We start from the raw sequence: 27,521 nt of genomic DNA on the forward strand, positions 1-27,521 counted from the left end.
GACTTATCAGCCTTGTATTGGTTGTTGGCTCTTTTCTGGAATTGACAGTTTCGAGAGCTGATCTGAAAAGTCACTGGAACATTTAACTGTGTATTCTATGCTACAAACCCATTAGACATTGTTATGTGACATCATATTATACCATGTTACTATGGAATTTTATTTGTGTTTACAGTTACTACTGTGCTCGTGATGAAGTGGTAGTGATCCCGAAACACGTTGAGCCTCACACTTTATAAATAATTCATTGACGAGCATCATTGAGTCTGCATCCTGATTGTTTGTTGTTTTGAATTATTTATCTAATAAGTTGTTATTTATACTAGATTGTAAATCATTGGCTGTTTTTTCAACATATAAGTGTGCAGAGAATGGGAGTCCTTATTTCTAGGACACCATTAATTATTTGTGTCTATCTCCTTCCTCGTGCCACGGTTGTTTGTACTTCCCCTGCACCAAAGTGTCACAGCAGTGTTTGGACTTGATTTATATTTTTCAAGAGTGGGTGTGCATTTGTTCACATCATTCTAACTGTTCAAAATCATAACTTTCTATTTATACTTCAATGCGCAATTGATATAGTGTATAAAATCAACTTTTCTTATATGCATAACTACATTCATTATTCCTTCTTAATGCAAAGGTCAGTAAAGTTTATGGGCTGACCCATTCACAGTCTTGTGTCTCCCACATCATTGGTTTCAGTACATCAGTTGTATCTTAGTCATTATGGGACTTCCAACATGGCTACCAATCATATTTCGAGACATATTCCATTCTCTTAAGGCGCAATACCTTGTACCTCTTTAACTTCTTCATTTCACCCCATCTGTATCTTTTCTCCCGGACCTGAGCTCTAATTACAATCTGACTTAACTCGAATTCCAGATCATATGAACCCGTCTAGTGTACAATCATTCTGTTAACATCATCCTGCTGCCTCCCAAATCTCTTGTCTATTCACAATATAGTTATTTTATATAAAACAAGATAAATCCCATTCTTGACTCATGCCTTGTAGGGCCAATGATTCCAATGTCTCGATCCATTTATTTCCTTCTGCAGCAATATCATCTGCAGATCACCACCTCTTTTTGGCATTACCACCCGTTCCAGGATTGCACATTGTAATTGAGCAATATTACGTTTAAATTCTACAAAATGACAAGCTACTGGGACCTCTGGTTCTTCAACCTGATATTCACCTTGTGTTCCGTCCAATGGGTTTTGCCCTTTGCGGGATGTTATGTCTGCATAATAAATGCTACATGGGCCTTTAAGACCATAAACCATGTTGGAGGAATCACAAGTGCTTGAATGTCACAAGGAACATTTCTTTCCTGTGTATGGTTGTGTGATGAAGTCTCCTTTCAAGATGTTACCACAGTGTTGGCAATTATAACAAAGTTGTTTCCCTGTGTATTTGTTCTTTGTTTCGTTCTTTTTAAACTCTGCTTGTACCAAAATATTTCTTAATGCCATACTTTTCTTGTAGGAAAACACTAGTGGTGCTGGGAACAGTCTTTCTAAGGTGTTGTCCGGTTTCAATATTTCCCAGTTCTGTTTCACAATCTGTTTGATTGTTTGACTCTGTGCTGAGTACGTAGTTACATTGACCAATGACAGATTTTCTTTGATCAATTGTCTTCTCAATCAGATCTGGGGTGTATTTTCCTTGAATACATTTCTCCTTCAATTTATTTACTTGAACTTTATATTCTTCGACTGATGTGATATTCCTTCGATACCTCATAAATTGACTGACCGTTATGCTCTCTATTGTACGTTTAGGGTGAAAACGTGTTGCCAAGAGTAAGTGATTCGGGTCTGTCTAGAAAGTGTACCTTTGTCAGGCTATGTTGCGTGGTAAACTTAATAAATGGGTGCATGTTGGACATCATCTTGAAAAAATAGTGGAGTTCTTCAACTGTACCTCTCCATATGCCAAACAGATTGTCTACATACCTGGTGTAAAATGACAACTTCTGTTTCCATCTCTCTGGTTTTAATACAAACTCAGTTTCCAAGTAGAACATATAGGTGTTGGCATAGCAAGGGGCCATGGCTGCCTCCATGATTGTCTCTGAGACGTGCATAAAATGCCTATCTCCAAATCCAAAGAAATTATTGGTCAGCACCAATTTCAGTAAAGTCATGATGAAGACTATATCTGCCTTGCATTCATCTGTTGAGATTAAAAGCCATTTCCTTGCTGCCATTTCTGCTTCATGGCCAATATTTGTAAAGAAGGATGTTACGTTCATGAAGAAAAAGGACGTCCTGCCCTTGAATAAAGTCCACACCTTTCAGTTTCAGTAGAAAGGCACTGGTATCACAAAGATATGCAGCACCTTTTAGTATCAAGGGCTGGATTGCTTTGTCTAGATACTGTGCTAGAGGTTCGAGTAGGCTTCCCATTGCCGCAATAATCTGCTGTCCTTGGTGGCCTTTAACACTCCTGGGAATCTTTGGCAACATGTAAAGTACTGGCACAGTGGGATGGTTTACTGTTAGGAATGCCTTGGTGTGGTCCGTTATTACCCCTTAGTTTTCCGCTTTTTCCACCACTTCTTTGATCAATGCTTTCACTTGCTCCCTTCGATTGTGGATGATTTCTATGTGATGTGTATGATATGATAGGTTATTTATAACGCGCTTAATACCCCAGAGGATTCTAAGCACGGACCCAGGGATCGAACCTGTGTTGCTCCGTGTCCTCTTGCTTCCAAGGTGAGCACGTTGCCGCTGAGCTATCCTCCCGAGACGATATAAGTATATAAGTATCTTGGTCTTCAAACTGTCTGTGGATCTCTTTCAGGTAGTCCTCGTTGTCCATTAAAACGAGTGCACCCCCTTTGTCAGCAGGTTTAAATATGACCTTTTGGTTATCTAGAAGCTGTTTCAGCGCCTGTCTTTCTCTAGGAGAAAAGTTCATATGTTTATCTGCTTTCATTTTAACTTCCCCTGGCCCTCAAGTATCTGCTTTTCAAATGGTGTAAAAATTGGATTATGTACTTGGGGTTAGAAATTATTTTTGGGCTTCAATTCCAGGAATACAGGTGACTCTGGTTCCTCTGTTTCTTCCAAGGTCTCAAAAAACATTCAATTCTAACTTCCTCGTTAATTTGAAAAGGTCTATGTACAAACTCTGACATGTATTGCTGAGTATGGTGGTGTGTACTGTTAAACAGACATGAATACCAATAATCCATCACGCTCGTGCACAAATGCTGCACCAGAGAATGCCACCCACCGAGGAGGAAGATGAACATTCTGGGTGTGACAACTCTCTGCAGTCGGAGCCAGAACATACCAACATGTTGGATATGAAAGTAGTGGAAGACGTTACTGAATGGCCCAGGGTTGCTGGTGAAACTGTAGAGGGAGGAGCACAGCTATGAAAGTAGTGGGAGACGTTACTGAATGGCCCAGGGTTGCTGGTGAAACTGTGGAGGGAGGAACACAGCTTGGCAGTGGACAAGTGTTTCAGGATGTGTGCTCAAATGGCAAGATAGCCAGTTATGAGCACACCTGGTCGCCACTGGAAGGTTCTATGTCATTTCATCACCATTCATTTTTACGACTGCCTTTTTTACAAATGCACTGTTCTGAAAAAAGTCGACATTTCTATTTTTTATTTTTGAAGGGGGTTCCCCCAACCCCCTTTCCCCACCTATTTTTCACTATTCCCAAACCCCCAAACCCTTATCTACCCTTTCCCACCACCCCAAAAATGTCGATGACTTTTTTCGTTAATAGTGTACTAGTAAAAAAAGGCAGTCGTAAAAATGACTGTCGATGAAACGACGGTATGCCTACCGCAAAAGGGCTGTATTTCATGCAGGGATCTGGGGATCTACAAATGCATGGCAAATATGTGTGCAGCAAGGACGGAGGCATAGTTATTGAGCGGTGTCAGGTGCAGCCACAACTCCTCACAGGACACTGTCACTTACCAATGACACAATCAATGTTTTGATCATGCATGCACAATGTACCCTGCCTCAGGACTTGTGCAGCATGCATGCAGGCATGCTCATGTGAGATACCTCTCTTCCTGGCCATGTCTGATGCCTGATGCCACATTTCTCAGTCCATCAACAGGGGCATGGGTGGCAGTGAGTGCGGATCATAACTTGCCCTCATTAACGTGCTGCAAACGAGCGCACCATTCTGTAGCACACACCAGTCAACTATGAGGTTGCACATTATCAGAAGCACCCGCAGAATCAGAATCACTCCCCAGAATGGCCAAGGCATCTGAACTGGGAATCCAGGATCCCAAATGTTTGCTCTGCAGAATTCTATGGGCGTATGTGTGCATTGTTGTAAGGTCGCTGGCCTTTGACCACTCGGGATCTGGAAGGTGGGACTAGGTGCCTCTTCAGGGCTTAGCCATTGTCATCTGTGAAGACGAGAGCGCTCATGTGAATTTTGTTTGCCATATATACATACGTGTGCCATGACTTACCTAAAAACCATGTATCACCATTCTGTCATCTCTCAATTTGCCAGACTGTTGCAGATTGTCGGGTAGATAGAGCTGTCAAGTGTCATTCATGGGTAGTTGGCATTGACATTCATGATGCGGTTGCTGGCATCACGCACCATTTGGACATCCACAAATGCCAGTATCTCGTGCTCCTGAGGATGTGTGTTCCTTGACCACAGGGTCCTCAGGGTCCCATTGGTGGAGTCAGTATCACCATGCAACTCAGGGGGCCCTGCTATGTCAGAGAGCGCATGGTCGACTCCTGTTATTGTAAGTGCATCTTGGGGCATGGACATGGTGGCAAAGTCACCTGCCTGAATCTGGGGACTTCTAATGGGGTGTCCAATTGGGAAGGGTACCTCCCCCAACGATAGGTCCAGTGTCGGTATGGGGAGGATCCCCTGGTCACCCCCACTTAGGTCCATCATAAGGCAGGGTACAGAGAAAGAAGAATCCTTCTGTGGCATTTGCCTTTTATGTCACATCACAGAGAAAACTCATGAAACTCAAGCAAGGCCAGCAACCCACCCCTTTACAGCAGCCTTATAACTCCAGTGCCAAGCGCGCTCTCCCTTTCATGAAGTACAATCTTAGCAACACTGTCGCTTTACAAATTGGGACTCAGAGTGGTCCCAGCTAAATTTAAAGTACATTTTGCAAGAAATGACTATTCAACATCAGGGGGCCTTGATAAAGTCTTGCGCTATGTGGCTCGTTGGCTCATGCCACCATCAGCAGTTTGTGTAAATCGACTGCGTGGAGTGCAGAGTGAGTTTGAGGACAATCACAGATTCTCAAGACAGTGTGGCTGCTCTCACCCTGGGAGCGGAGCAACTACAACTGAATGGGAACAGTTGGAATAACTTACCACAAATTAAAAAAAAAATGTAAGTGCCGGCTTTGGTGGAGAAACATGCCACAACTGCCATAGCTCCCACAGAACCTGGCAATGACATTTGCAAAATCCAAGATTTACAGACTTGGCCCTTCTGCCCAGTAAAATAAGTGAGTCAGGTGAACCTATGGGCCTCAGCCAACCCCAGTCGCCCACCAATTTGTCATCGTAGGAGCAGACCCTCACGAGGTTCAGGACCAGGTGGAGGGGCTACAGGGCACAATAAGCCTAGAGTATCTGTCAGGCAGATCAGGGGTTTGGACAAGGTTGTGCCATTCGGTTGGTGCGAGTTGGCAATTTCGGAAGGAAGTGCTGATAGGAATTTGAAGAGAAGAGGAGGAGAAAGAAGTGGCATACGAGTTGAGCAGGTTGGTGGACATCAGGAGGAGGTGGCAGGGGAAGGTAAGGAGGATGTTGGTGAACATCAGGGGGAGGTGGCAGGGGAAGGTAAGGAGGATGTTTGCGAACATCAGGGGGAGGTGGCAGGGGAAGGTAAGGAGGATGTTGCCGAACATCAGGGGGAGGTGGCAGGGGAAGGTAAGGAGGATGTTGGTGAACATCAGGGGGAGGTGGCAGGGGAAGGTAAGAGGATGTTGGCGAACATCAGGGGGAGGTGGCAGGGGAAGGTAAGGAGGATGTTGGCGAACATCAGGGGGAGGTGGCAGGGGAAGGTAAGGAGGATGTTGGTGAACATCAGGGGGAGGTGGCAGGGGAAGGTAAGGAGCATGTTGGTGAACATCAGGAGGAGGTGGCAGGGGAAGGTAAGGAGGATGTTGGTGAACATCAGGAGGAGGTGGCAGGGGAAGGTAAGGCGGATGTTGGTGAACATCAGGAGGAGGTGGCAGGGGAAGGTAAGGAGGATGTTGGTGAACATCAGGGGGAGGTGGCAGGGGAAGGTAAGGAGGATGTTGAACATCAGGGGGAGGTGGCAGGGGAAGGTAAGGAGGATGTTGGCGAACATCAGGGGGAGGTGGCAGGGGAAGGTAAGGAGGATGTTGGCGAACATCAGGGGGAGGTGGCAGGGGAAGGTAAGGAGGATGTTGGCGAACATCAGGGGGAGGTGGCAGGGGAAGGTAAGGAGCATGTTGGCGAACATCAGGAGGAGGTGGCAGGGGAAAGTAAGGAGGATGTTGGCGAACATCAGGAGGAGGTGGCAGGGGAAGGTAAGGAGGATGTTGGTGAACATCAGGAGGAGGTGGCATGAGAAGATAAAGCGGAGGCTGGTGAACTTCAGGAGCATATAGCAGCAGGAGAAAGGAGGAGGTGGGCGACCATGAGGAGGAGGTAGCAGCTTAAGTGATGGAAGACTTTTGTCAACACCAGGAGGAGTTGTCAGGAAACGATAAGGAGGAGGTGGGCCACCATGAGGGGAAGGCAGCAGCTTAAGTGATGGAAGACTTTGGTCGACATCAGGAGGAGTTGGCAGGAAACGATAAGGAGGAGGTGGGGGTCCATGAGAAGGAGGTAGCAGGTTAAGTGATGGACGACTTTGGTCAACATCAGAAGGAGTTGGCAGGATATGATACAGAGGAGGTGGGTGAATATCGGAGGAGATTGTATAGAAAAGTAAGGAGGGGGGTTGAAGATGAACAGAAGCAGGCAGCAAGCAGACATCATGGGAGGGTTCAAGGAGCACAGTTGGTGCCATTGAAGGGTTAGGGGAAGACCCCGATCTGAAGGGTTTGCATCTACAGTGGCAGTGGGAATGAGCATTTCCAGGAACATCACGGAACAAAACAGAAGTAGAGATCTGTTGAGTCGGGTACAGAGCCTACACATGTGCCAGGGCTAGTGGAGGAAGAGCTGCCCTTATGGTCCTACTTAAGCCTTGCCAAGGCATTCACCTTATGCCAGCAACTGGCAGGAGAAACCCAGTGACATCTTCAGGGGCAATCAGATGAAGAGACTCCCCTCTGAGGAGAAGGGTGTGGCAAACCTTAAAGCCTAATATCAAGTTGGTAGATCAGACTGGCTCAGATAATAAGGTTGCAGGAACCCCTTATGCTTAATTCTGGGAGGAGAAACATGAATGCTACAATGTACGAGGGGGCAGGAAACAGCAACGCCTAAGACTGCAAATCAAGGGAAGACTGCTTTGCGGCTGGTGCTGAAAATGCTTTTAGTAAATAAACATCTACTAAGAAAGAATCCCAGTACTTGGCTATATGACAATATGACATCCACTCCCTCTGCCTTCTCTCACCTTTTGACTACATCTCCTCTTCTCTCACCTCTCTATGCTGGCTCTCTTTTCACTCCCAGCTCAAATTCAAGTTCCTCTGTCTTGTCTTCAAATCCCTCTATGGTCTGCTCCCCCCCCCTACCTTTCCTCCCTTCTTACTTTCTATACCCCTTCTCGTTCTCTCTGGTCTGCTTATCTTTTACTACTCTGTCCTCCTCCACCACCATGGCCCCCTCCTGCTTCCGCTCTTTCCAACTCCTCACTCCGTTCCACTGGAACCGCCTCCCCATCTGCTCTTCTCCCTCCTACCCTTCCTTTCGCTCTTCTCTAAAATCTTATCTTTTTCATTCCGCTCCCTAACACCTTTCGCTTCCTCTCCTACTCCTCCCACCGCCTCATGCCTCACCTCTTACTTCTTTACCCTCTCCTTCCTCTCTTCTCCCTTCTACCCTACCTCCTGCTCTTATCTAGTCTTATTCTTTCCTCTCTTCTTCCTCGCACCTTCTCGCCTTCCCTCTCACTTCTGCTTCTACCTCCACTCATACCTCCCATTCCCTCTCACACCTCTGTCGCTCTCCACTCCCTCCTTACCTTAGCAACAATGTAAATTGTTCCCTGTACTGTTTTCGAGTTGTGATTCAACTGCCATTTTATGCTTGTATTTTTTCTTGTTCTCATGTAAAGCACTTTGGATTAAAGTGCTATATAAATTCTATAAAATACAAAATACAAATACAAAAATAGGTATTGCCTGGCAGATGAGAGAATCACGTCGAGGACCTGGTGTAGAGCCTGGCACCGTGTGGACTGCAGGATCCCTGCTCTGACACCACTGGTCCTCTGGGAGCAGCCAGATGCAAAGCATGTGGGGCTGATATAGGATATCATAGTGGGGGTATGGCATGTTCTCACAAGGAGGGTGCAGTAAGACCCCATCCCACTGTGTTAGCATACCAAGTACATTCTTCTGCAAAGAAATGGTAAGGTGCTGCCTCCCAATAAAATACCGGTTGACGTCTTTACAATGTAACTGGACATTTTGGCAGTGTTGTTTTTTCAAATTTTTAATTTACTGGCAAGGACCTGCACTGTCCCAGACTCCTGGACCAAGGCTATGATTATACCCGTTTTTAAGAAGGGTGGAAGAGATGATGTGCGTAAATATAGACCCATTTCTCTTGTGAGTACGACCGTACAAATATTATTTTCAGAAGGGTTGGAGTTTGGGTTGGGAATCAGCGGTCCCCTGCGCACTGTTTTAGTCCAGAAATGGGATATTTCCTGCCACCTGGCACATGGTTTGTCATAGAACCAAACTTCAGGGTTCTCAGAAGTTTGTGTACTGGGGGGGTTGACAAGCCTTGTTAGTAATTGGCGCTGGCAGTTCGTGGAAGTCCACTTCCTGTGCGATTATCTCAACCACGCACGCACGACTAGTGCTCAGATAACCACACAGGAAGTGGACATCCACGAACTTCCAGCGCCAATTACTAACAAGGCTTGTCAACCCCCCCCAGTACACGACCGTACAAATATATGCCCGAGTGCTGCTCGGCCTTTGCTAGCCTGGATGTATGTGAGCAATCCCATTGGCCATCGTCAGGCTGGCATTCGGTGCAGACAGAGCATTTCCGCTGCTTTTACATTAGCCTGAGTGCGAAAAGGATGCAAGACATCTAATAACGCACTATAATAAAATAAAATAAAATAAAAAAATAAAAATAAAAATAAAAATGAGTACGCCTCCCTATGGAAGATTCATTCATATGCCTGCTTTGTAGACTTGAAATTCGCCTTTCATGGCGTTCCACGTAGCAGATTATGGGAAACATTGGTAGAACAGGGCACCCCACTGTCCAATGTAAAAGCTATTATCCCCTTATTCCCAATAACAAAGCAGCTGTTTGGTGGACCTTGGCGGTGGGCTTAGCATCTACATTTCCCATGAAAAGGTGTCCGCCTGGGATGTGATTTAGCCCCACCTCTATTATATCTCCTCATGAATCCACTCTTTGGAATTTTGGATGATGTCCCCATGGATTCTCCCGGTGTAGTCGCCGATTGGAATTGCTCTTACTGTTTGCCGATGATGCTGTGCTTATTTCAATGACACCCAACGGATTCCACCAGCAGGGCACATTTTTTAACTCATTGCATCGGGCTAATGGCCGAGGAATCAATCTGACCAAAGCCATGGTCTTCACTCCTTTGCGAGGAAACAAGGCCCAGATCATCAAGAGCAATTGGGGATACCCTGCTTGAAAAGGTAGTGGGCACAATATGTTGGGTTGAGGATTACTAATAATTGTCCTTGGGCTGCGCAAGTTGAGTGAGCAGAGGCTACCTTTGAGAGAACCAGTAGTGCAGTCTGTAAGTTTGCCAGTGCACATGGGCATGGAGCAGTACCACCTGCACTGCAAATATATCGTGCTAGGGCCAAGTCCGACATTCTCTGTGGTGCCGAGTGTTGGGGCTATCTCAAATGTAATAAGTTAATGACCATGGAGAACTCATTTCTTAAAACGCTGCTATGCCTACCAAAGAGCACTCCTAGTGTAGTGCCCAAGTTGGAACTAGGCTGGGCAGATATAGCTTATGAATTGGCATTTCGGCCCATATTGTTCTGGGTTAGGGTTTTGGTCATAGGTACAATGTTATTACAATGCCAGCATGTTCTTTGTGGACTTTTTTGCTGAAAGTTTTTTATGCCGAAAAAACTCATTGAAAAATATGGGGCAGGGTGGGTAAGAGGATATAAGGTGTAGCGGTGTGTGGGGAATAGGGACAAGATAATAGGTAAGTGGGAGTTTGGGGGGACCCCTCAAATATTTTTAAAACATTATTGGATGAGTTTTTTCGGCCGAAAATATTTGTCAAAAAACTCAGCGAAAAAAAATCTGGGGATGTAAGAACATAAAACCTGGTCATCACCATACCTACTGAGATATCGGGATGGATGATGGGGGACCATCACTGCCACGGTTTAAACGCCTCAAAAGTATATTGTCCAGTCTAGGGCCAGTAGATGTTGGGAACCCACCCTGCTACTATCAATGGTAAAACAAACCCCTGGATGAAGACCCTATTCTAGGAGATGTTAACACCTGTATTTTTGCATCTGGCCTACGAAGTGGGCTCACGCGCATATATTTGCTAATAAAGGATCAACCTGACATTGAAACATGTCTGGACAACGTATATGCACATCTGGCCAGGTCTCTGTATATGAGTTTCAGATTGGGGATCTGGCAACTAGCCTGTGTCCAGAAAGCTTGGAAGGATGAAGCTAATGATTGGGTATGACGTCCTTTCATTGCGGAATGTTTTTTAGCAGGGTTTTTTACCGTAAATATTTTGCAGAAAAGAAATCATTGAATTTTTTTTTGGGGGGAGAGAAACATATAAATTGGGTGTGGGTGTTTGGGAATATATAAAAAATGAAAGGGGATGAGGGGACTGGGGGGAACGCCCCAAAAAAAAGAAATTCGAGAGTTTTTTTTTCATAAAAAAGTCTGTGGTAAAAAAACAGTGAAAACATATCCTGTGATGAAATGACATGGAACCAATGATTGTTGTCTGTGCTGCGAGGGGGTGACTGAATCATGGTTTCGTTTTTTATTTCGTTGTCCCCTGAAGTCTGTACACATGATTCCCGTTAACGCAGCATGATGCTAGACACGTCAGTGATGCTATACACCTGTGTAAAACCTCGTCCGATCCTAGCATCTTTAAAAACTATGTATACAAAGCTTGGCTCTGCAGGGGGGAAAGGACTTGTGCCACTGTATTCTAATCACATGGGTTTTTATATGTTCCTGTATTCATAATATTCTATTTAATATACATTATTTTACATGAATTAATTTCATCAAAATGAACAGTGTTTAACCCTGTTATTATATGTTAATCGTTAATGTGTGTTATTGTCGCTTTTATTTGTTTATTTTCGCAATTTCTATAGCGCACCCAACCCGGAGGCATCTGGGCGACTTTATGACAGAAATCAAAATAAAGCTATATATATATATATATATATATATATATATATATATATATATATATATATATATATATATATATATATATATACAATTTTACGAATATAAAAAAAAAAGCAAATTGCTCAAAAGTCCATATGTCGGTGCACTTTATTAACACCCTGCGTCAGCCGACACGTGTTTCGACGAAGCGTCGTTTTCAAGGCTATCTGCTGTAGATTGTATTGTAGACAATATCCATACGAAATTAACATTCCAAATTATGTCCAAATGTGGTTATATCCATAGAATGTGTATTGCACTAATGTGGCCATCCGGCTATCGGTGTGGTTTGGTTTCACGAGTCACGTATATGTTTCAAATTGGTTAGATGTTTCCATTATATTCTGTCCATTGTAGTTTACCATATATGTGGGTTCAATCCCGTGAACAATTGTTTGACTCCTTCATAACAATTTATGGATATAACCACATTTGGACATAATTTGGACTTTTGAGCAATTTGCTTTTTTTTAATTTTTATATTCGTATAATTGTATATAATCCCCTTACATCACTAATCAGGAGGAACACGATCTGCGGGTCATTTTCAGTACTATTGTATTTTTTTCACTGTGTAGTAGTAGGTGCGCACAGTACTGACCGCAGCGGCGCAGCTCAACTCCACATTTTCTAGTTTGTAACATGTAGAGCGCATGCATTCGGCCTTTCACCTACTTACCTTTCTTCTAATTATATATATATATATATATATATATATCTCATCTGCCAGAGCAAAGGTGGACACTCCCCTCCGGTATCTTTTTCCCTGCATCCTCCTCCTCTTCATAAGATGCTCTGTAGCATCCTTCCCACTGGAGCCATGGGGGAGTGTAACTACAGGAACGTGCCGTCGTTCTTTGCTGTGGTGTGTGTTCTGAGTGGGGTGCAATGTGAATGTGGTGGGCGAATAACATGTTCCACTTTGTGATTGCAGCAAATGTAGTTTTGAGCAAATGTATATGCCCGGTTTTCATGTTCACCCCCCTCTTGCCTGCATGTCTTGGCTGATTTACAAGCTTTCCGACAACTTTGTGCATCTCTTCCCCTGATTGCGCGCAGATTCTGTGCCCTCCCACCAGGGGTGTTACTAGGTCTGGAAAAGATCAGCGGCTAAGCTAATGTAGTCACTGGCGGGTTTCGGGGCTAGCTAGCCTTTTCGTTGTAGTCCCTGAGCTTCTATCCGGGGCTACAACCAAAAGACCCGGGGCTATAGCCCCCTCAGCCCCCCCCTAGCAACGCCTCTGCCTCCCACACCTGGCAGAGGTAGATTTCTGTGATTCATGCTCTTCTATTCCTTGCACAAATTGTGCATATTTTTGGCACATCTCCCTCTTGTGCATAAAAAAGATATTTGAATTAAGCAAAGAGAGCATGGTGGAGACACGTAGGATATGCAAAGAAAAAGGGGTTACACCTGTGTCTGATCAACTCGGGCACAGCAGGTGTGGTGATTCTCAGGATGCAATTGGGTGTGCAAATGTGGTTGCTGGCAAGGGTTGTTCATTGCGTCAAATGCTGTTATTCAATTATTATTATTATTTCTGCCTGTTTTCCAATAGAAATTGTAATGTGATACAGGAAATGCATTGAAAACATAGACCTGGGAGCTACATTATAGCTTTCACACCCGGCAAGGAGGCGGACATGGGCTTTCACCGCCTGCCAGCCCGCAGCCCAGGCTGTGGGCCATTGAAGCCCATTTCCGCCGCCCACCCCTGCCTGGCCGTGAAAGCTATTTGCACCCCCGGTATTTATCGGGGTGCGAATAGTTTTTTTTTTGTTTTTTTGTTCATACGGGAGATCCGCTCAGCTCGAGCCCATCTCCTGTCGGATAAAAAAAAGGGAAAGAAATATGTGCCGCTGTTAAAATGGAAAAAGGACTAGGTTCCTCACCGGATGACGGCAGCCATAAGAAACATGTTCCAAAATGGCCACCGTCATCCAAAAAAGGGACCTAGGCTCTTTTCTATATTAATGGTCGGCAGTGTAGGCAGTGATTAGAACATCGTGCCCGGGAAAGACAGATTTTCATTGGTCAATCTGTCTTTCCCGGGTGCAAATATCCTGCCTCTGATTAGGATCTTTGAACATTCTATTTTATGGTAGCCTGAGATCTAGTATGTTAGTCTTTGTTATGCATTATGCATTTGTATCCACTTAGCATACAATGCATACATTGGCTGACCATTTGGCTACGAGTTTTATGCACAATATAAGATTCCAGGTGACATTAAAGATATGAAGACACTTTTGACAGTGTAAATATGAATCTTCTTACTTGTTTATATTTCCTAGCTATGAGACACCGGTTTGTGAAAGCGATGCAAGATGGAAAAGCACAGACACAGACGATCCGTTCAAGGATAAGGAGTTACCAGGTGAGATTTACTCTTGGTGTAACTAAACAGCAGGCAAAATGATGATACCTACCCCTTCTGCGTTGACCGGCTTAGCTTAGGCTCTTACTACTGGTCAAACAGAACCTCGGGGCTAGTGTTTCTGTGGGGAATCGGGCTCTTGTTAAGGGCTTTCCAGGGTTGCGTACCCCAAGGCTAAACCAATTCTGTCATTCCGCAGGACCTTCAGGAGTTGCTTACAGATCACATTGGGGTCAGCAAGGAGAGAGGGATAAGGACCCATGGCTACTAGCCTTGCGCCCTGACCCTGTTCTTCCCACCAACTCTCTGAGCGGCCACTATGCTCCCTGATCCCCGCTGGAACCTCCTCCCAACTGTTAGATCTGCCTATGGCCTGACCTGGCCATCTGGAGCCTTGTACTTTATATGTGACTAGCCTGCTTCTAGCTCCCTGCCTCTCTTTTCAATATCTTAATAAAACTCCCAATCTCCTTTCTCTATGGCTTTCTTCTTTCTCCAAATAACAAGGGGGGACCTGGGAGACTCTCTGCCAGACATGAGTCCTGGTTACAAGAGCCGTACCTCTCTAAGAACAGTGAGCAAGGGGTCCACGTCTGGATTCGCCTAGAAACTTAGGGTGAGACCCAAAGTTACTTGAAATATGCAAATAACAAGGGGGGGTCCTGGGAGACTCTCCTTGTTAATTTGCATATTTAAGTAACTTTGGGTCTCACCATAGAGAGGCAAAGCTCCTCCTTACTGATGAGGTCCAACCAGACTGAAACACGTGTCTGGGGATGCTGTTGGTACTCTTGTTCAGAGGAGAATTGCCTAGCATTTTGGTGCTGGACTGCCCCAGGGCAGGACAAAGACTGATATGTTTGGGATATTTTTTCTCTGTGAAAGATAGTGAGCTAAAGACTCTGGGTAAGTCTCTCATAACCAGGACTAATGTCTGGCAGAGGGACTCCCAGGACCCCCATGTTAATTTGCATATTTAAGTAACTTTGGGTCTCACCCTATGTTACTAGGGGAATCCAGATGTGGACCCCTTGCTCACTATTCTTAGAGAGGCACAGCTCCTCCCCGCTGATGAGGTCTAACCAGACTGAAACACGTGTTTGGGGATGCTGTTGGTACTCTTGTTCAGAGGAGAATTGCCTAGCATTACGGTGCTGGACTGCCCCAGGGCAGGACAAAGACTGATATGTTTGGGATATTTCTTCTCTGTGAAAGATAGTGAGCTAAAGACTCTGGGTAAGTCTCTCGTAACCAGGGCTAATGTCCGGCAGAGGGACTCCCAGGATGCCCCTTGTCAATTTGCATATTCAAGTAACTTTGGGTCTCACCCTAAGTTACTAGGGGAATCCAGACGTGGACACCTTGCTCACTATTCTTAGAGAGGCACAGCTCCTCTCTCCTGATGAGGTCCAACCAGACTGAAACACGTGTCTGGGGATGCTGTTGGTACTCTTGTTCAGAGGAGAATTGCCTAGCATTTCGGTGCTGGACTGCCCCAGGGCAGGACAAAGACTGATATGTTTGGGATATTTCTTCTCTGTGAAAGATAGTGAGCTAAAGACTCTGGGTAAGTCTTTCGTAACCAGGACTAATGTCTGGCAGAGGGACTCCCAGGACCCCCGTGTTCATTTTCTTCTTTCTCCTCCAGTACTCGTCATCCTCTGGATGATCTTATTCACTCTCCTCATCTGAAAACGTATCATCCTCAGTCTCCTCACTCTCGCCTATCCCATTCTCCTGCTGATTTATCACTGTCTCCTTACTACCACCTTGGCCTGTTGTCACCACCTTCCACTCCACTCTGCGTCTTGCTTCATCCCTTTCTATTGTTCCTACTACTGCCTTCGACTCCACTCCTAGTTTTACTTCCTCCTGCCTGTCCTCTGTTACTACTACTGACTTCAAATCCACTCTTGGATTTATTTTCTCCCTCTTAACCTCTGCTACACCAATGAGTTCCACTCCACTCCTGGTTTTGCTACCTCCCTCTTTTCTTGCCTTCCCTTCTCTCACCTTTAAATCTCACCACTTTCTTCTTTTCTGTAGCAATGACCTCCTCCTCCCTAATATGGCCACCTCTCCAGCGTCCTTCTCTAGCACACCCCTGTCTCTAGTCTCCAAATTCTCTGCAGCACCTCTCCTCTCCAGCAATCTCCCAGCTCCACTCTGATTCCAACAGGAGTCACCTGCTCCTGTCAGCCCCCACACTGAACTGGGCTGCCTGGTTTATATAGCATGTTGCTCCCTCCCCTTGACTTCAATTAGGGATGATAGTCTGCAGTTGTGAACCTAAAGTGTGTGAGGATTTGGATTGGCTGGCGCTCTCACTTTCTGATACTCAGATGGAGGCTGAAAGGATTGGGCTGACTCTGTAAGGAAACTGGCGGCCATTTTGAAACTCTGTGTGCAGAAAGAAGCTGAACAGGTGGCTTGTGTGGAGGATGTCATGCTGTACTGTTGTTGGGAAGGCAAGTGTCTTAGGGTAACTTTAGGTGTGTTTAGGGTGCTCCCAGGGTCTCCCTGTCCTTGAAAGGTTGTGCTATGGCTTCCCAGTCCTCAAATGGATAATTTAATTTCCTTGATCCATTCTCTGTTTTCTGTGTGGGAGAGAATGGCATTGTGGCAGATGCAGTCCATCTGAGGGTGGTTTGCCTGCTTAATTTCGATATTTGGGTACTGTGACAGGTTTTCTGGTGTCTTCCCTGCCTTATGTGATAGGACTTTTTCCAGGTTTACTTTCTCCCCAACCCCTTATTCCGCTTCCTGGATTTGGTTTGGTTTTCTTTCTGTTTCTGAGGGACATTTTGGAAAATGTATTTTTCCATTACTAGTGTGGCTAAGGCACCCAGCTTTCTGAGTCTCCTGGCTCGTGGCCACTAGACAAAGGTCCTGGAATGGACTTTGTCACACTTGTCAGTATGTTTCAGAGTGGGTTGGTCACAATAAACTATGTTCCATGTGTCTTCTCCTAATTTCCACGGACTCTGCAGGGGTCATAGTCAATGGAAGCTCGCAGTAGTTCTTGGAATTAGTGCCTACCTCAGAACACTACTCATCCAAACACCCCATAACCGACCTACAGAAAGCAGATGCACAGGGAAGACAACCAGTGCTGGTCTCCTGTATGAAGCTAACTCACAATAAGTCACAATAAAAGTACCTTCTCTCCAAAGTATCCCAAAGTGGGTCAGTCCAAAAAGTAAGATGGCCACAAAACAGTTTACCGAAAAAAGGAAAGGGGCTAAACATTTTCAGAATGTTGTATTTGCTGTCCTATGTATTTGGCAAAATCGGTGGAATGGATTTTTGTCAAAGAAATGCCACTTTCTATGGTAATTAAGTCCCAGTATGTGGGAGCTTTTTTCACAAAGGGTTATTCTTTTAGGTTTTGAATAAATACCCTAATTGTGAAGAAGATACTCTGGAGCATGTGCCCAAGGCCTTAAGCAAACACATGCAACTATTTCTTGGCATGGTAAAATGGTTCTTCTTTTTTAAAGAGGGTCTTTATTATCACAGTCGTCATTATTATCTTTTGTTGCCCCTTGGTGTTATAAGGACCAGAGAGGATGCAAAGAGGTTGCCTGTGCTCTTTCCTTTGAATGGCGCTATTGGAGGAGATGGATGCTCTCCAGGTGTTGCTGCAGGTTACCTGGAACTGGGTTAGGATCTCCCAGTATTGGCGCAGGGTCTAGAGCAAGGCTAACCTATACTGGTGCATGTTCATTAGGAGCCGTCTGAAATTAAGTCTAGCGCTGAGGACCTCACAAACCCAAATGAGTGAAGGCAGGAGGGGCTGGAGTATCCCCCATAAGGAGGAATGACTGAAGGCCACCCGGGATCCCTTTAGAACAGGCCAGTGCGAGATTTAACTATGACAAGTGTTGAATGGCTGTGTTGTATTGGGGCTTTACCAAAAATTCACCTTACGTGTAAATCCGTAGAGAACGAGGGGTGATTTGAAAGGGGAAAAAGGAGCTCAGTGTTGAGAGGAAAATGGAGTGATCTGTATAAGTGCTTTATAAATATATAAATACATACATACACAAATAAGTATATTTCTGTTCTGTGAGCTGCGAGGCTGCATGGGATGTATTGGAATGGTGCTGAGAGTTCCTGAAGTGGCAGTTGGGACACTTGGAGGGAGACAGAGGAGCCTGAAGGATGCTCAAGTACCACTTTCCCAACTCAAAGTTATACTTGTAACCAAGATATAATAAAGAAGCATTCCTTTTGTACTATCCTGGTCTGGAGTGGCTCCTGCTTCCTCTTCTCTTCCAAGCCTGATTTGCACATGGTCTTTCCCCTTCTGTAATGGCTTGGCAGGCGAAGAACGATGGTCTGGAGGGCTGCCCAGAGCAATGCCAGAGGTTAAGATTCATTCTAAACCGTCCAGCCATCACCTCTTTTGTTTTCCTCTACTCCTTACCTCATGACCAGGAGGATGCTTCAGAAAACCCAGTGCAGATCAGCTGCTTTTTGATACACTTTCCACTTGCATCTTGAAAGTCCATGGACTGCTATTATTTCAATTTTATTTATTTATTTGAATTTTTGTTTAGCGCTGGCCCTATTCAGGGGGTCTCGGAGCGCTTTACATGGTTCAAAGTTTGAAAGGGTGGGAGTTGAATAAAGAAGGTACAAAATGTTTTCAGGAAATGATAAGCAGATTAGGATGGACAAGTGGTAGCATTGGAGGAGGGCAGGCTTATGTGTGGGGAAACAGGTATGTTTTTAGGCTCATTCTGAAAGTGGTGATGGCGCGTGCAGATGCGTACGTAAAGAGGTATGATGTTCCATGCGCTCGGTGCCCAATGGGTGATTGCTTGTTTTGTGTGCATGTGAGTTTGCAGAGTGAATGGTGTAGAAGGGGTTGGCTGGCTTGTCTGGTGTTTGTGTGAGTGGTGGGTTTGAGTTTGTCATGGAGGAAAGATGGAGTTTTGCAGTGGGTGGCTTTAAATACAATGCAGAGTCTTTTGAAGGCAATTCTCTGGGGTATCGGGAGCCAGTGGAGCTGAGCAAAAGCGAGGGTGATGTGTGAATTCTTGGGTAGGTGAAGGATGAGTCTGGCTGCTGCATTTTGTGTGTCTAGCAAGGGGACAAGGGTGCTGTTGGTGAATCCAGTGAGGAAAGCATTTCCATAGTCTAGCTTAGAGAGAACCACTGCTTGGATTGCTGTACGGAAATCAATAGTGGCTTTGTGGTGTGTGAAGGAAAGCTGGGGTTTGATCGTGAAGCGAATGGATTTCACAGGTGTGGAGAGGGATATGTGTAGGTTTTCTGTTGTGAGATCCTGGATCCAGGAGGTGAGGTAGGGTTTGTGCCTGGGGGCAGATAAGGAGATACTTGTTTTGGAAGGGTTGAGTTTGAGGAAGTTGGTGGCTATTCCCATGGGTGATGGTGGAGAAGCTGGTTTTGAAGGTGCAAAGTTGTGAAGGGTATAACATTTGGCAGTATACTGGTGTGTCATCTATGTAATGGTGGAAAAGGACATTGTGTTTGCTAAGCATCTGTCCAAGGTATTCAACAGGAGTCGAGATGGGGAGGAGTCTTGCAGGACACCATACTTGACAGGGGTGTCGTCTGATTGATAAGAGGCATGGAGATAAAGTGTGTCCTGTCAGCGAGAAAGGAGGCGAACCAAGATGAATAATGTTGTTAATGCTAAGTGACCTAGTGATTGGAGGGGGTCACTGGACATTTCTCTTTAGAGATCTGTTTCTGCTTGTGAGTGGATTTGGTGAACAACTCTTCGGGGTAGTGCTTCATGTAACCTTGGGGAGTAAATAGAAGTCGTATGATCAACTCCCAGACAATTCCTTGTTTTTGTATCATACAACAACCTGTCAATTTCTGAAAACACATAAATACTCATGCTTAACTCTGCAGGTAGTGTGTGCTATGGGCTACACAAATATAGATCAATCATTCAAACATCAATTACAAAAAATGGGCTGGAAAGTGACATGCCATCTGGCAGCCTCAGCTCTCGTACAGGAAGGGTACAATGGTCTTCAGGTTCTTTGCTCCCTTCAAGTTCATGAAATCTAATAGCGTCATATGGTCTTCTATCCTGTGGTCCTCATAGCATCACACAACTAGCTCACTCCTCTCGACCAGCAAGAATGCAAAGCCGGGGACGACAGAAAGGGAAAGTGCTGGTGAGAAGTAGAAGTTTTGAAAATGACAGTCAACGTATTATGTGCAAAAGGTTGGCTACATGAAATTGGGTATTGAGTTTCTTGACACTTTCAGTGAATGGATTGACTAGTATAGTGTATGAGAGCCAGTCATGCTGGTGTTCCTGTCTTCTTTGAGAATTATCTCGCAACAGCAAACAAAGAGGATGGAGGGCAAACAGAAGCCTATCTTTTTTTTATTAAAGTGTTTTGGTTCAATTATTTAAACTGTTGCACTTATATAGTCAAATATAACATATATAGAAGATCCTCATGTTACAATAAAAAGAGAAAAACATCATACACATGTAATTTATCCAATTCATGTCTATACAATTCACAGTAATAATTTAAGCAATGCCATGTCCTTCTAACAACAAATCATCTCAATGAGACTCTATTTTATATATTTGCTTTCCACATGTCTCCATACCTAATAAGCAGCATATGAGAGAGCTCTAGAAGAAGCACTAGAAATATATGACCACAATTGGTCTTCATATATATTTTCAAAAGTGAATTCAAATATTCCATATTGCTTTCTGTACAAGGCCTCTACTACTCTGCATTGGGTCAGGAGGTGTCTGGTGGATTCAATCGCTTCTTGGCATACTCTACAACTTCGTTTTTCAACTGGGATTCATTCTCTAGCTCCAATCGCCATCACAGATGGCAACAAATCTAAATTTCCTGAGGAAATATCTTAATCTCTGATTAAAACCATCTATGGTCTAAAATACAAAAAGGGCTTTTTTGTGAATTGACAAATAGGCAATATTCATTATTCGACCCCATTCATAAGCATGGTTTGTTAATGACTTTTTTTAATATAGAGATATTATCAAAGCTATCCATAGTCCATCCTATTTGTGAGAGAAAATGAATGCATAACATAATGAGTGCCTTTATTATAGGGTCCATCCTGCAACGTACCATCTCCTTATGCCAAGAAAAATAGGTTTCACCTCTATCTTTCATGATCTTAGCCAAGAGAACACTTCTCTTAATCCTTATGGTCGTAATTAGCGAGGCCTGACCCAGTTCCATCGTGATCGCTTCTACTGGAGGTGACTGGGGTAATCCCAAAATGCGCCTGCATAATCTTGCCTCCATAGTTTTCACCCACCTCAACTCACGCTCAAGGTATTTTTCAAGCCCATATGTGATCCACCCCCACCAAGTGTGCAAACTTTCTCACCATGCCAAATGTACTCAAAGTCTTGCAGGTTAAATATTATTTTATTAAGCACAAAGAAGGATCCAAGTTCAACACTGTTCCCAGGTAAATATATGAGGGCACCGCCACCATCAATTCTCCAAGTTTCCACTTAAAATCTCTACTTATGTCTACTTCTTACAATCATTATTGTGGTTTTCAATCAGCTAATTTCTAACCAATTACATTGTCCTATACAGTCCTAGTCTAGACGCTACACTGCTAATCACATTTTCTGTAACCAGCAGGATGCCTTGTATGTCAAATGTCTATGTGGAAAAGCATAGAATTTGCTGGCAGATGCAAGTCAATACAGCCTCTGAGTAGACTTTAACCGGCAAAGGTTCCTAGAGTCACAACAAAGTTCCAGTCCTACAGCGAGTGAACAAGCATCAGGAAAGTGCAGCGAGATTAAGTCTATTAGTACAAAGTTAGAGTTGTACAAATCCCTCCAATGTACATGAGACGCTGTATTTGAAATTTCATGGGTTGTAGAAGCACCACTGAACAGCTTTTGCGAGTCATGTGGATGTTACTGCACAGTTCTGCATTCTTGTGTGGTTGTGTGTGTGTGTTTAATATGCGAATGGTAGTACATGCATTCATTACACAATTGAATATACGGGGAAATGTGTGGGTCTATTTCCGTCGTTCGTTGCCTTGTTAGTGGTATTTGTATAGTGCAACGATCACCATTTGTAAGTCTTCTTGTTACTAATAGATGCCACGGGGAGTGCATTTACTTTCCTAGGGGTGGTTTCCCTTCAGGGAATGCTTCCCAGGGAGGAGGGGCGGGGGGCGGGGGCACGCAGGAAGCAGCTATTCTACATCCCTGACAAACTAGAGTATAATGAACATTTTAGCTCAAGCGTGGTCAGGATTTCTCTTGGGCTGAAGCTGGGCTCTTCTTGGCCTGGACTGCTATGATTACCTTCTCCTGTTAAAAGAGGTCAGCAAGATAAGTTGGGGTGTAATAGGGGTCCAGGGTCAACAACCATCTTACATTTCTACGTCTTCTTTGGCCAGTTTGATAAATGAGGTGCCAGTTATGTGTATCATTTATTTATTTGACTGTTTCTGTCCAGGAGATTTACGGTGGGATTAGGAGTGGTGGTAAAGTCATGTTAATCCATATTTTTGAAATCAATAGCACTCTATGGGGATTTTATTGGATTAACTATGAGTGGCAATTCTGACACAGGAAATCCAACGATTTATTTAGGGTAAATTGGAGGATTTTTCACCACCTGTATTGTGGAGATAAATACTTCAGTTTAACCCAAGGTCCGGAATCACTGGTGCAGGAAAGTGGTTGCAAAGTGTCAGTTATTACTTGACCACAATTTTACAGGGTGTTTATTCCAGCACCACCAAACTCTGAAAGAGGCCCATAGAGTCTAACGGGCCAATATTGTATAACCTGTCCCAGCAATTTAAGATGACATGATGTAGCATAGCAAAGCAAATCTTAGCATGCCAAACCTAAGCATGTGTAACATTTCAAAGTAGGACATAGCACAACACATACAGCATAAACTGCATTTTTTGCAATTGTTTGCAGCATTTTTTTATGGTGGCCAGCTCCTATGCCCACTCCCAACCCCCAGCCGTTCTTCACCTCCATCCCTCGGCCCCCACTACCCCCAAAAACCAATAGAAAATATACCCTTACCCCAAACCCCCCTACTAATAAAGCATTCAATTGGCAGTGGTGAGGTAGTCAGGTACTGTAAAAACATGATGTAGTGTAGCTTAGCAGACAAAGCATAATGTAACATACCATAACAGCAGCACAAAGGTCCCAAATAGCAGATTAGAGTGGGTGCTTAAAGGAGGGGGCACAGGATTCAACAAATAAGCCTAGCACATCAGGACCTGAAACAGGGCAGGAAACAGCCAGTGACCAGGCACATTTTGTGACAAACACACTTTCATCCCCAGTTGCCCAAAGCAGCACCTATCACCCATGTCCTCCCCCAAAACACACACACAGACAAGAAAACCCTGCTTCAGACTCATCCTTACAGCCTTGAGGTTTGGCCCCCTTCAGGTTGGCTGGCTAACGGAGAGTGGTGATCTATAGCTGAGATAAAGGGGCCACATGCCCACCCTCGACACCCCTATTTTATTGCCCTCAGTGGTTCATTGCGCTTCGCTTTCATCCGAACAGAGCATCAGTCCAGCGCCACGGTTGCTGCGTGAACCATGTGGATGGACTTCAATATTAATTGCTATAATTCACACAAAGTGAAATGTTTGTCTTTTTACATTATTTCTAATCACAGGCTGCTCAGAAGGAAAGAAAATCGAGTTTATCACCAGTTTGCTGGATGCACTCACAACGGACATGGTACATTCAATTAACTCTGCCGTCCCAGCTGGTGGGGGGAGGTGAGTACACTATTTAAGAGATAAAGTTTAAAAGCCGATGACGTCGGTGGTGGGCACGGTGTAACTCTCGAGCGAGAACTGTGGCCCTGAGGGGCTGTAAGGTGTGTCTGTGCAACGCTGTGCTTTCATATGTGTATATGCGGGGGTGGGGGCGTAGGATTGGGTGCCAGGCTGATCCTGGCATTCGAGGGAGAGCCTAGAAAGGGGAAGAAGGTAGGGTGACCAGATTTAAAAAGTAAAAAACCGGGACAGGGCAACTAACATAAAAGTAGGACTAACTCTTGAAAGTGGCTATCAAGGCACTACACTTAAGTAACATTTGGAGGAGAGGGTGGTTTAAGTGTTACTGTTAAAAGAAACACATATTATCATGAATGTATCACAAACTAACACTATCTGAAGTTGAAAAATGCAGCATTCCTTCTGTGCAAGATTGTGCATTCCTGCCTGCCAGCCATGAAGACCTACTACAAAAAAAAACCGGGGGCACTGCAATTTCCAATGGGAGCATAATCTTGAGAAAGGTGGACAGAGTACTAAATACCGAGACCGTCCCCGCCAAACCGGGACATCTGGTCACCCTAAAGAAGGACAGGCATGGAAGATGCCCCTGGAAATTAGTGATTGCACCTGGGTATGGAGTACCTGGGCATGTAAGGTAACACCTGGGAGATTGGAGCATCCCCAGGGCACATGCAGGTGTGGCAGGATACATTTGGCAGAAATTAGACAAATAAGTGGGGTCCATTGGCGTCTGGGGAAATCCTCAGCCATGTGCAAGAGCCCATGTACAGCGTGAGTTTATCAAGGGAATGTATATTGAACTGTCGCATATGAGACAGAGCTGCAACCTATGATGGCAGCACATGGGCATAAAAGGCAGCACATTGCATGTGAGCCAGTATCTTATCCACATGGGGCAGAAGTGGATTAGTAACAATCAGGTAAGTCAAGCTGATGTTGGGGAATGAAAAGCAGCTTATTATCAAAACTCAAGAGCTCGTACTTGGCTACAACATGAGAGTCTGCCAGAAAATAGCACGCTGGGGTGAAATGATTGCATTCACAGTAGATTTCCTGCTAATGATTTCGTGATCATTCGTGCTGATGTGGGAACACTGGTCGCTGAAGGACGGGACCATTATTTGGCTTCCTGGCTATGGTGGTTGTTGATTGTCTTCTAGCGAGGCATGTTATGGAATATATAATGATATTTCTGTATGATCTGTCACCCAGTGACTGGGACCAAGAAGTGCACCAAGACCGAAAGTTCAGTTTCACTAATTTCATTGAAGGGAATATTGCAAGAATGGGCAACTCAAACAAAAATGGGATCTTCTTAAACAAAACAATAGACAAGCTGGCTCTGTCAAGGTTAGGATCGGTGCCCCTTTCCACCTAGACACCCGCCCAATGCCCATTGCCTCTTCCTGACCTCAGAACCAAGTATGCCTGTTCATACCGTCTGAAAATGTTTTCTCCAGCCCTTCCTAGTGTTGCGAGCTTCGAGGTGGCACAGCCCCTTTGTCTGAACATGATGCATGCTTTCCGGAAATCCTAGACCCCAAAACTCACTATGGGTTTAAGCCTTGCGAGCAGACGGGTAAGTGGACTTAGCCTGTAGGGAGAGCTATAGAAGAGTGTCAGGGTTATACCTGGGCTTCCTCCTGGTTTCACTTTGACCACCTCTCTGAACTCATAATAAACGCCCTGATTCTCCCTCATTCCTCTGCTCACCAATTGATCTTGCCTAAGGTCAATCATGTCTGCTGGAACGTGTCTGCGCTTGTTAACTAGGCATTGATATTGTCTCTGCTACTGGGTCCTTTCCTCATCCCTGGTGTGTTTATCTTCCCTGTCCTACCTCCTCCTGATGTCAGCCTTCCAGTCTCCTCATTTCCACATTTGCTTCTACCTCTCCTGTCAACTCCTCCTCGTGTTGCTCTTTCTTCCACTACAATTGGATCTCTCTCGCTCTCTCTCGCTCTCTCGCTCTCTCTCTCTCTCTCTCTCTCTCTCTCTCTCTCTCTCTCTCTCTATGATGTCACCTCCTCATATCACTTCAACTCTCTGATGTTGCTACCTTCTTCTTCCCCTTGGAATTCACCACCTCCTCCTGCACCCTAGCTTTCACCTGCTATTCCTGTTATAGAGTTTCCCCCTCCGCATGCAACTGTCCTACTACACATGTATTCACCACATTTTCTCTTACTTCCTTGCTTCTCACCACCTCCTCTTTTCAACTCACTCTCTGATGTCACTAACTCCTGCTTGACCCTATTCCTGCTCTGAACTCCTACCCCCTGTCCACTCTCCTTCACCTCACCACCCCTTTTTCCCACTGATCTCCAGCTTCAATCATTCTACAAACATGAGCCTGCTACTCCTAAACCAAACCCCACTCTGCCTCACTTGAAGTGTTTACCCCCTCCCCCTGTGTGGGTTTCCTAATGATAGTCTGCACGTGATGCCTGTAACTTTCTTAGGGCTGCGATTAGCTGTTCTCCCTTAATGCACCTGACGCTACTTTGGGCTAAAGAGTTTGGGCCAACTCTTTAATTGGCTTCTGCCCCCTTTAATGTGAATCGTTCTCCCCTAATCCTCTCTAGCACTGCCTTTCGTGTGCTGAGCTCACTGATGTTTTCAGCGTGTGATTTACTGGGTAGGATAGGAATATATAATGGAAAGGCTCTGAAATGCATTGTTTCAATGAGCCCCGAGGGGAAATATGAACATTGTATCCCTGGCGTGGGAATCTTTTGCTTCGTGTCAATGCCTAGGCAACTCTTGGTCCAGCAACAAACCTTCAGTGATTGGGGAGTCATGAAATGAGATCCAATTATAAGTAGAACTGTGGAGTTAACCACGCGCCCGGATCCTTCGGGTCTGGCGCGCGCTATAAACAAACAAACAAACAAACAAACAAACATGTCCTGCCAACCCACTGACTGGAGTCCTTTGAAGTATCTAGTAAATCAGCAACAGAATCAAAACACTTGCTACGATCATCAAATTCATGGAAATCATTTCCCTTAAAGGAGAACATTCTCCTTTACGGCTCTGGAGAGTTGGGTCAGCTTCCAGGATTGTCCAGCTCCAGGTCTCGAGGGCCGGAATCTCAGGATATCCCTAATTAATATTCATGTGAAAAAAATTTGCATACATTTAGATTTCGTGTATGCAAATGTATTTTATGAAAATTAATTAGTGGTATCTTGAAAAACTGGCAGGATTCCGGCCCTCGAGACCCGGAGTTGGACGACCCTGTCTTAGGCAGTGCTGCTGGATCCATCAGCATTACCTTGCAGAGTCTCACAAGGGGTTTTTGGCAGGGGCAAGCGTCCAACACTGGACTGCACTACGGGACCAGTGCTTTGGGGGAGATCCAGACCCCCAATGATTTTCATGAGAGTGGCACTTTGATTGCCGCTTCCTAATGATGGGGACCAAGCAGTGGCAAAAAGGGATCCTCTCTAAATTGCACCCCGGGGCGAATATCCACTGTATCAAGGTGGCACCTGCCCACCCTATTCATTACTTTGGCAGTCCGGGGGATATCATAACAGACCCTACAGACTGACAATGCATGTTGAAGGGTAGGGTTAGATGGGAAAAGACATGTGGGGTAGAAGTGAAGGGCGTTCCTGACATTTTGTTTTCTTTTAAAAGATGGAACATGTCATACACCACACATGTAATGTATGATCTACCTACAGCCTTGTCACCACTTTATTGGAGACATTGCAGT

General features: G+C 44.8%; 1 protein-coding gene across 4 annotated transcripts in view; it reads left to right on the plus strand.

The window, feature by feature from the left end:
* Positions 1-27,521, plus strand: part of SMOC1 (SPARC related modular calcium binding 1) — a 445,428-nt gene that overhangs the window by 406,735 nt on the left and 11,172 nt on the right. For all 4 annotated transcript variants that reach the window (XM_069638879.1, XM_069638877.1, XM_069638878.1 and 1 more), the window contains 2 exons: positions 13,905-13,987; positions 23,668-23,773. In XM_069638879.1, the coding sequence (XP_069494980.1) occupies positions 13,905-13,987; positions 23,668-23,773 (189 nt within the window). The remainder of the gene's footprint in view (positions 1-13,904; positions 13,988-23,667; positions 23,774-27,521) is intronic.

This window comes from Ambystoma mexicanum, chromosome 14, assembly GCF_040938575.1.
Source record: "Ambystoma mexicanum isolate Mex_15411 chromosome 14, UKY_AmexF1_1, whole genome shotgun sequence".
Classification (NCBI taxonomy): domain Eukaryota; kingdom Metazoa; phylum Chordata; class Amphibia; order Caudata; family Ambystomatidae; genus Ambystoma; species Ambystoma mexicanum.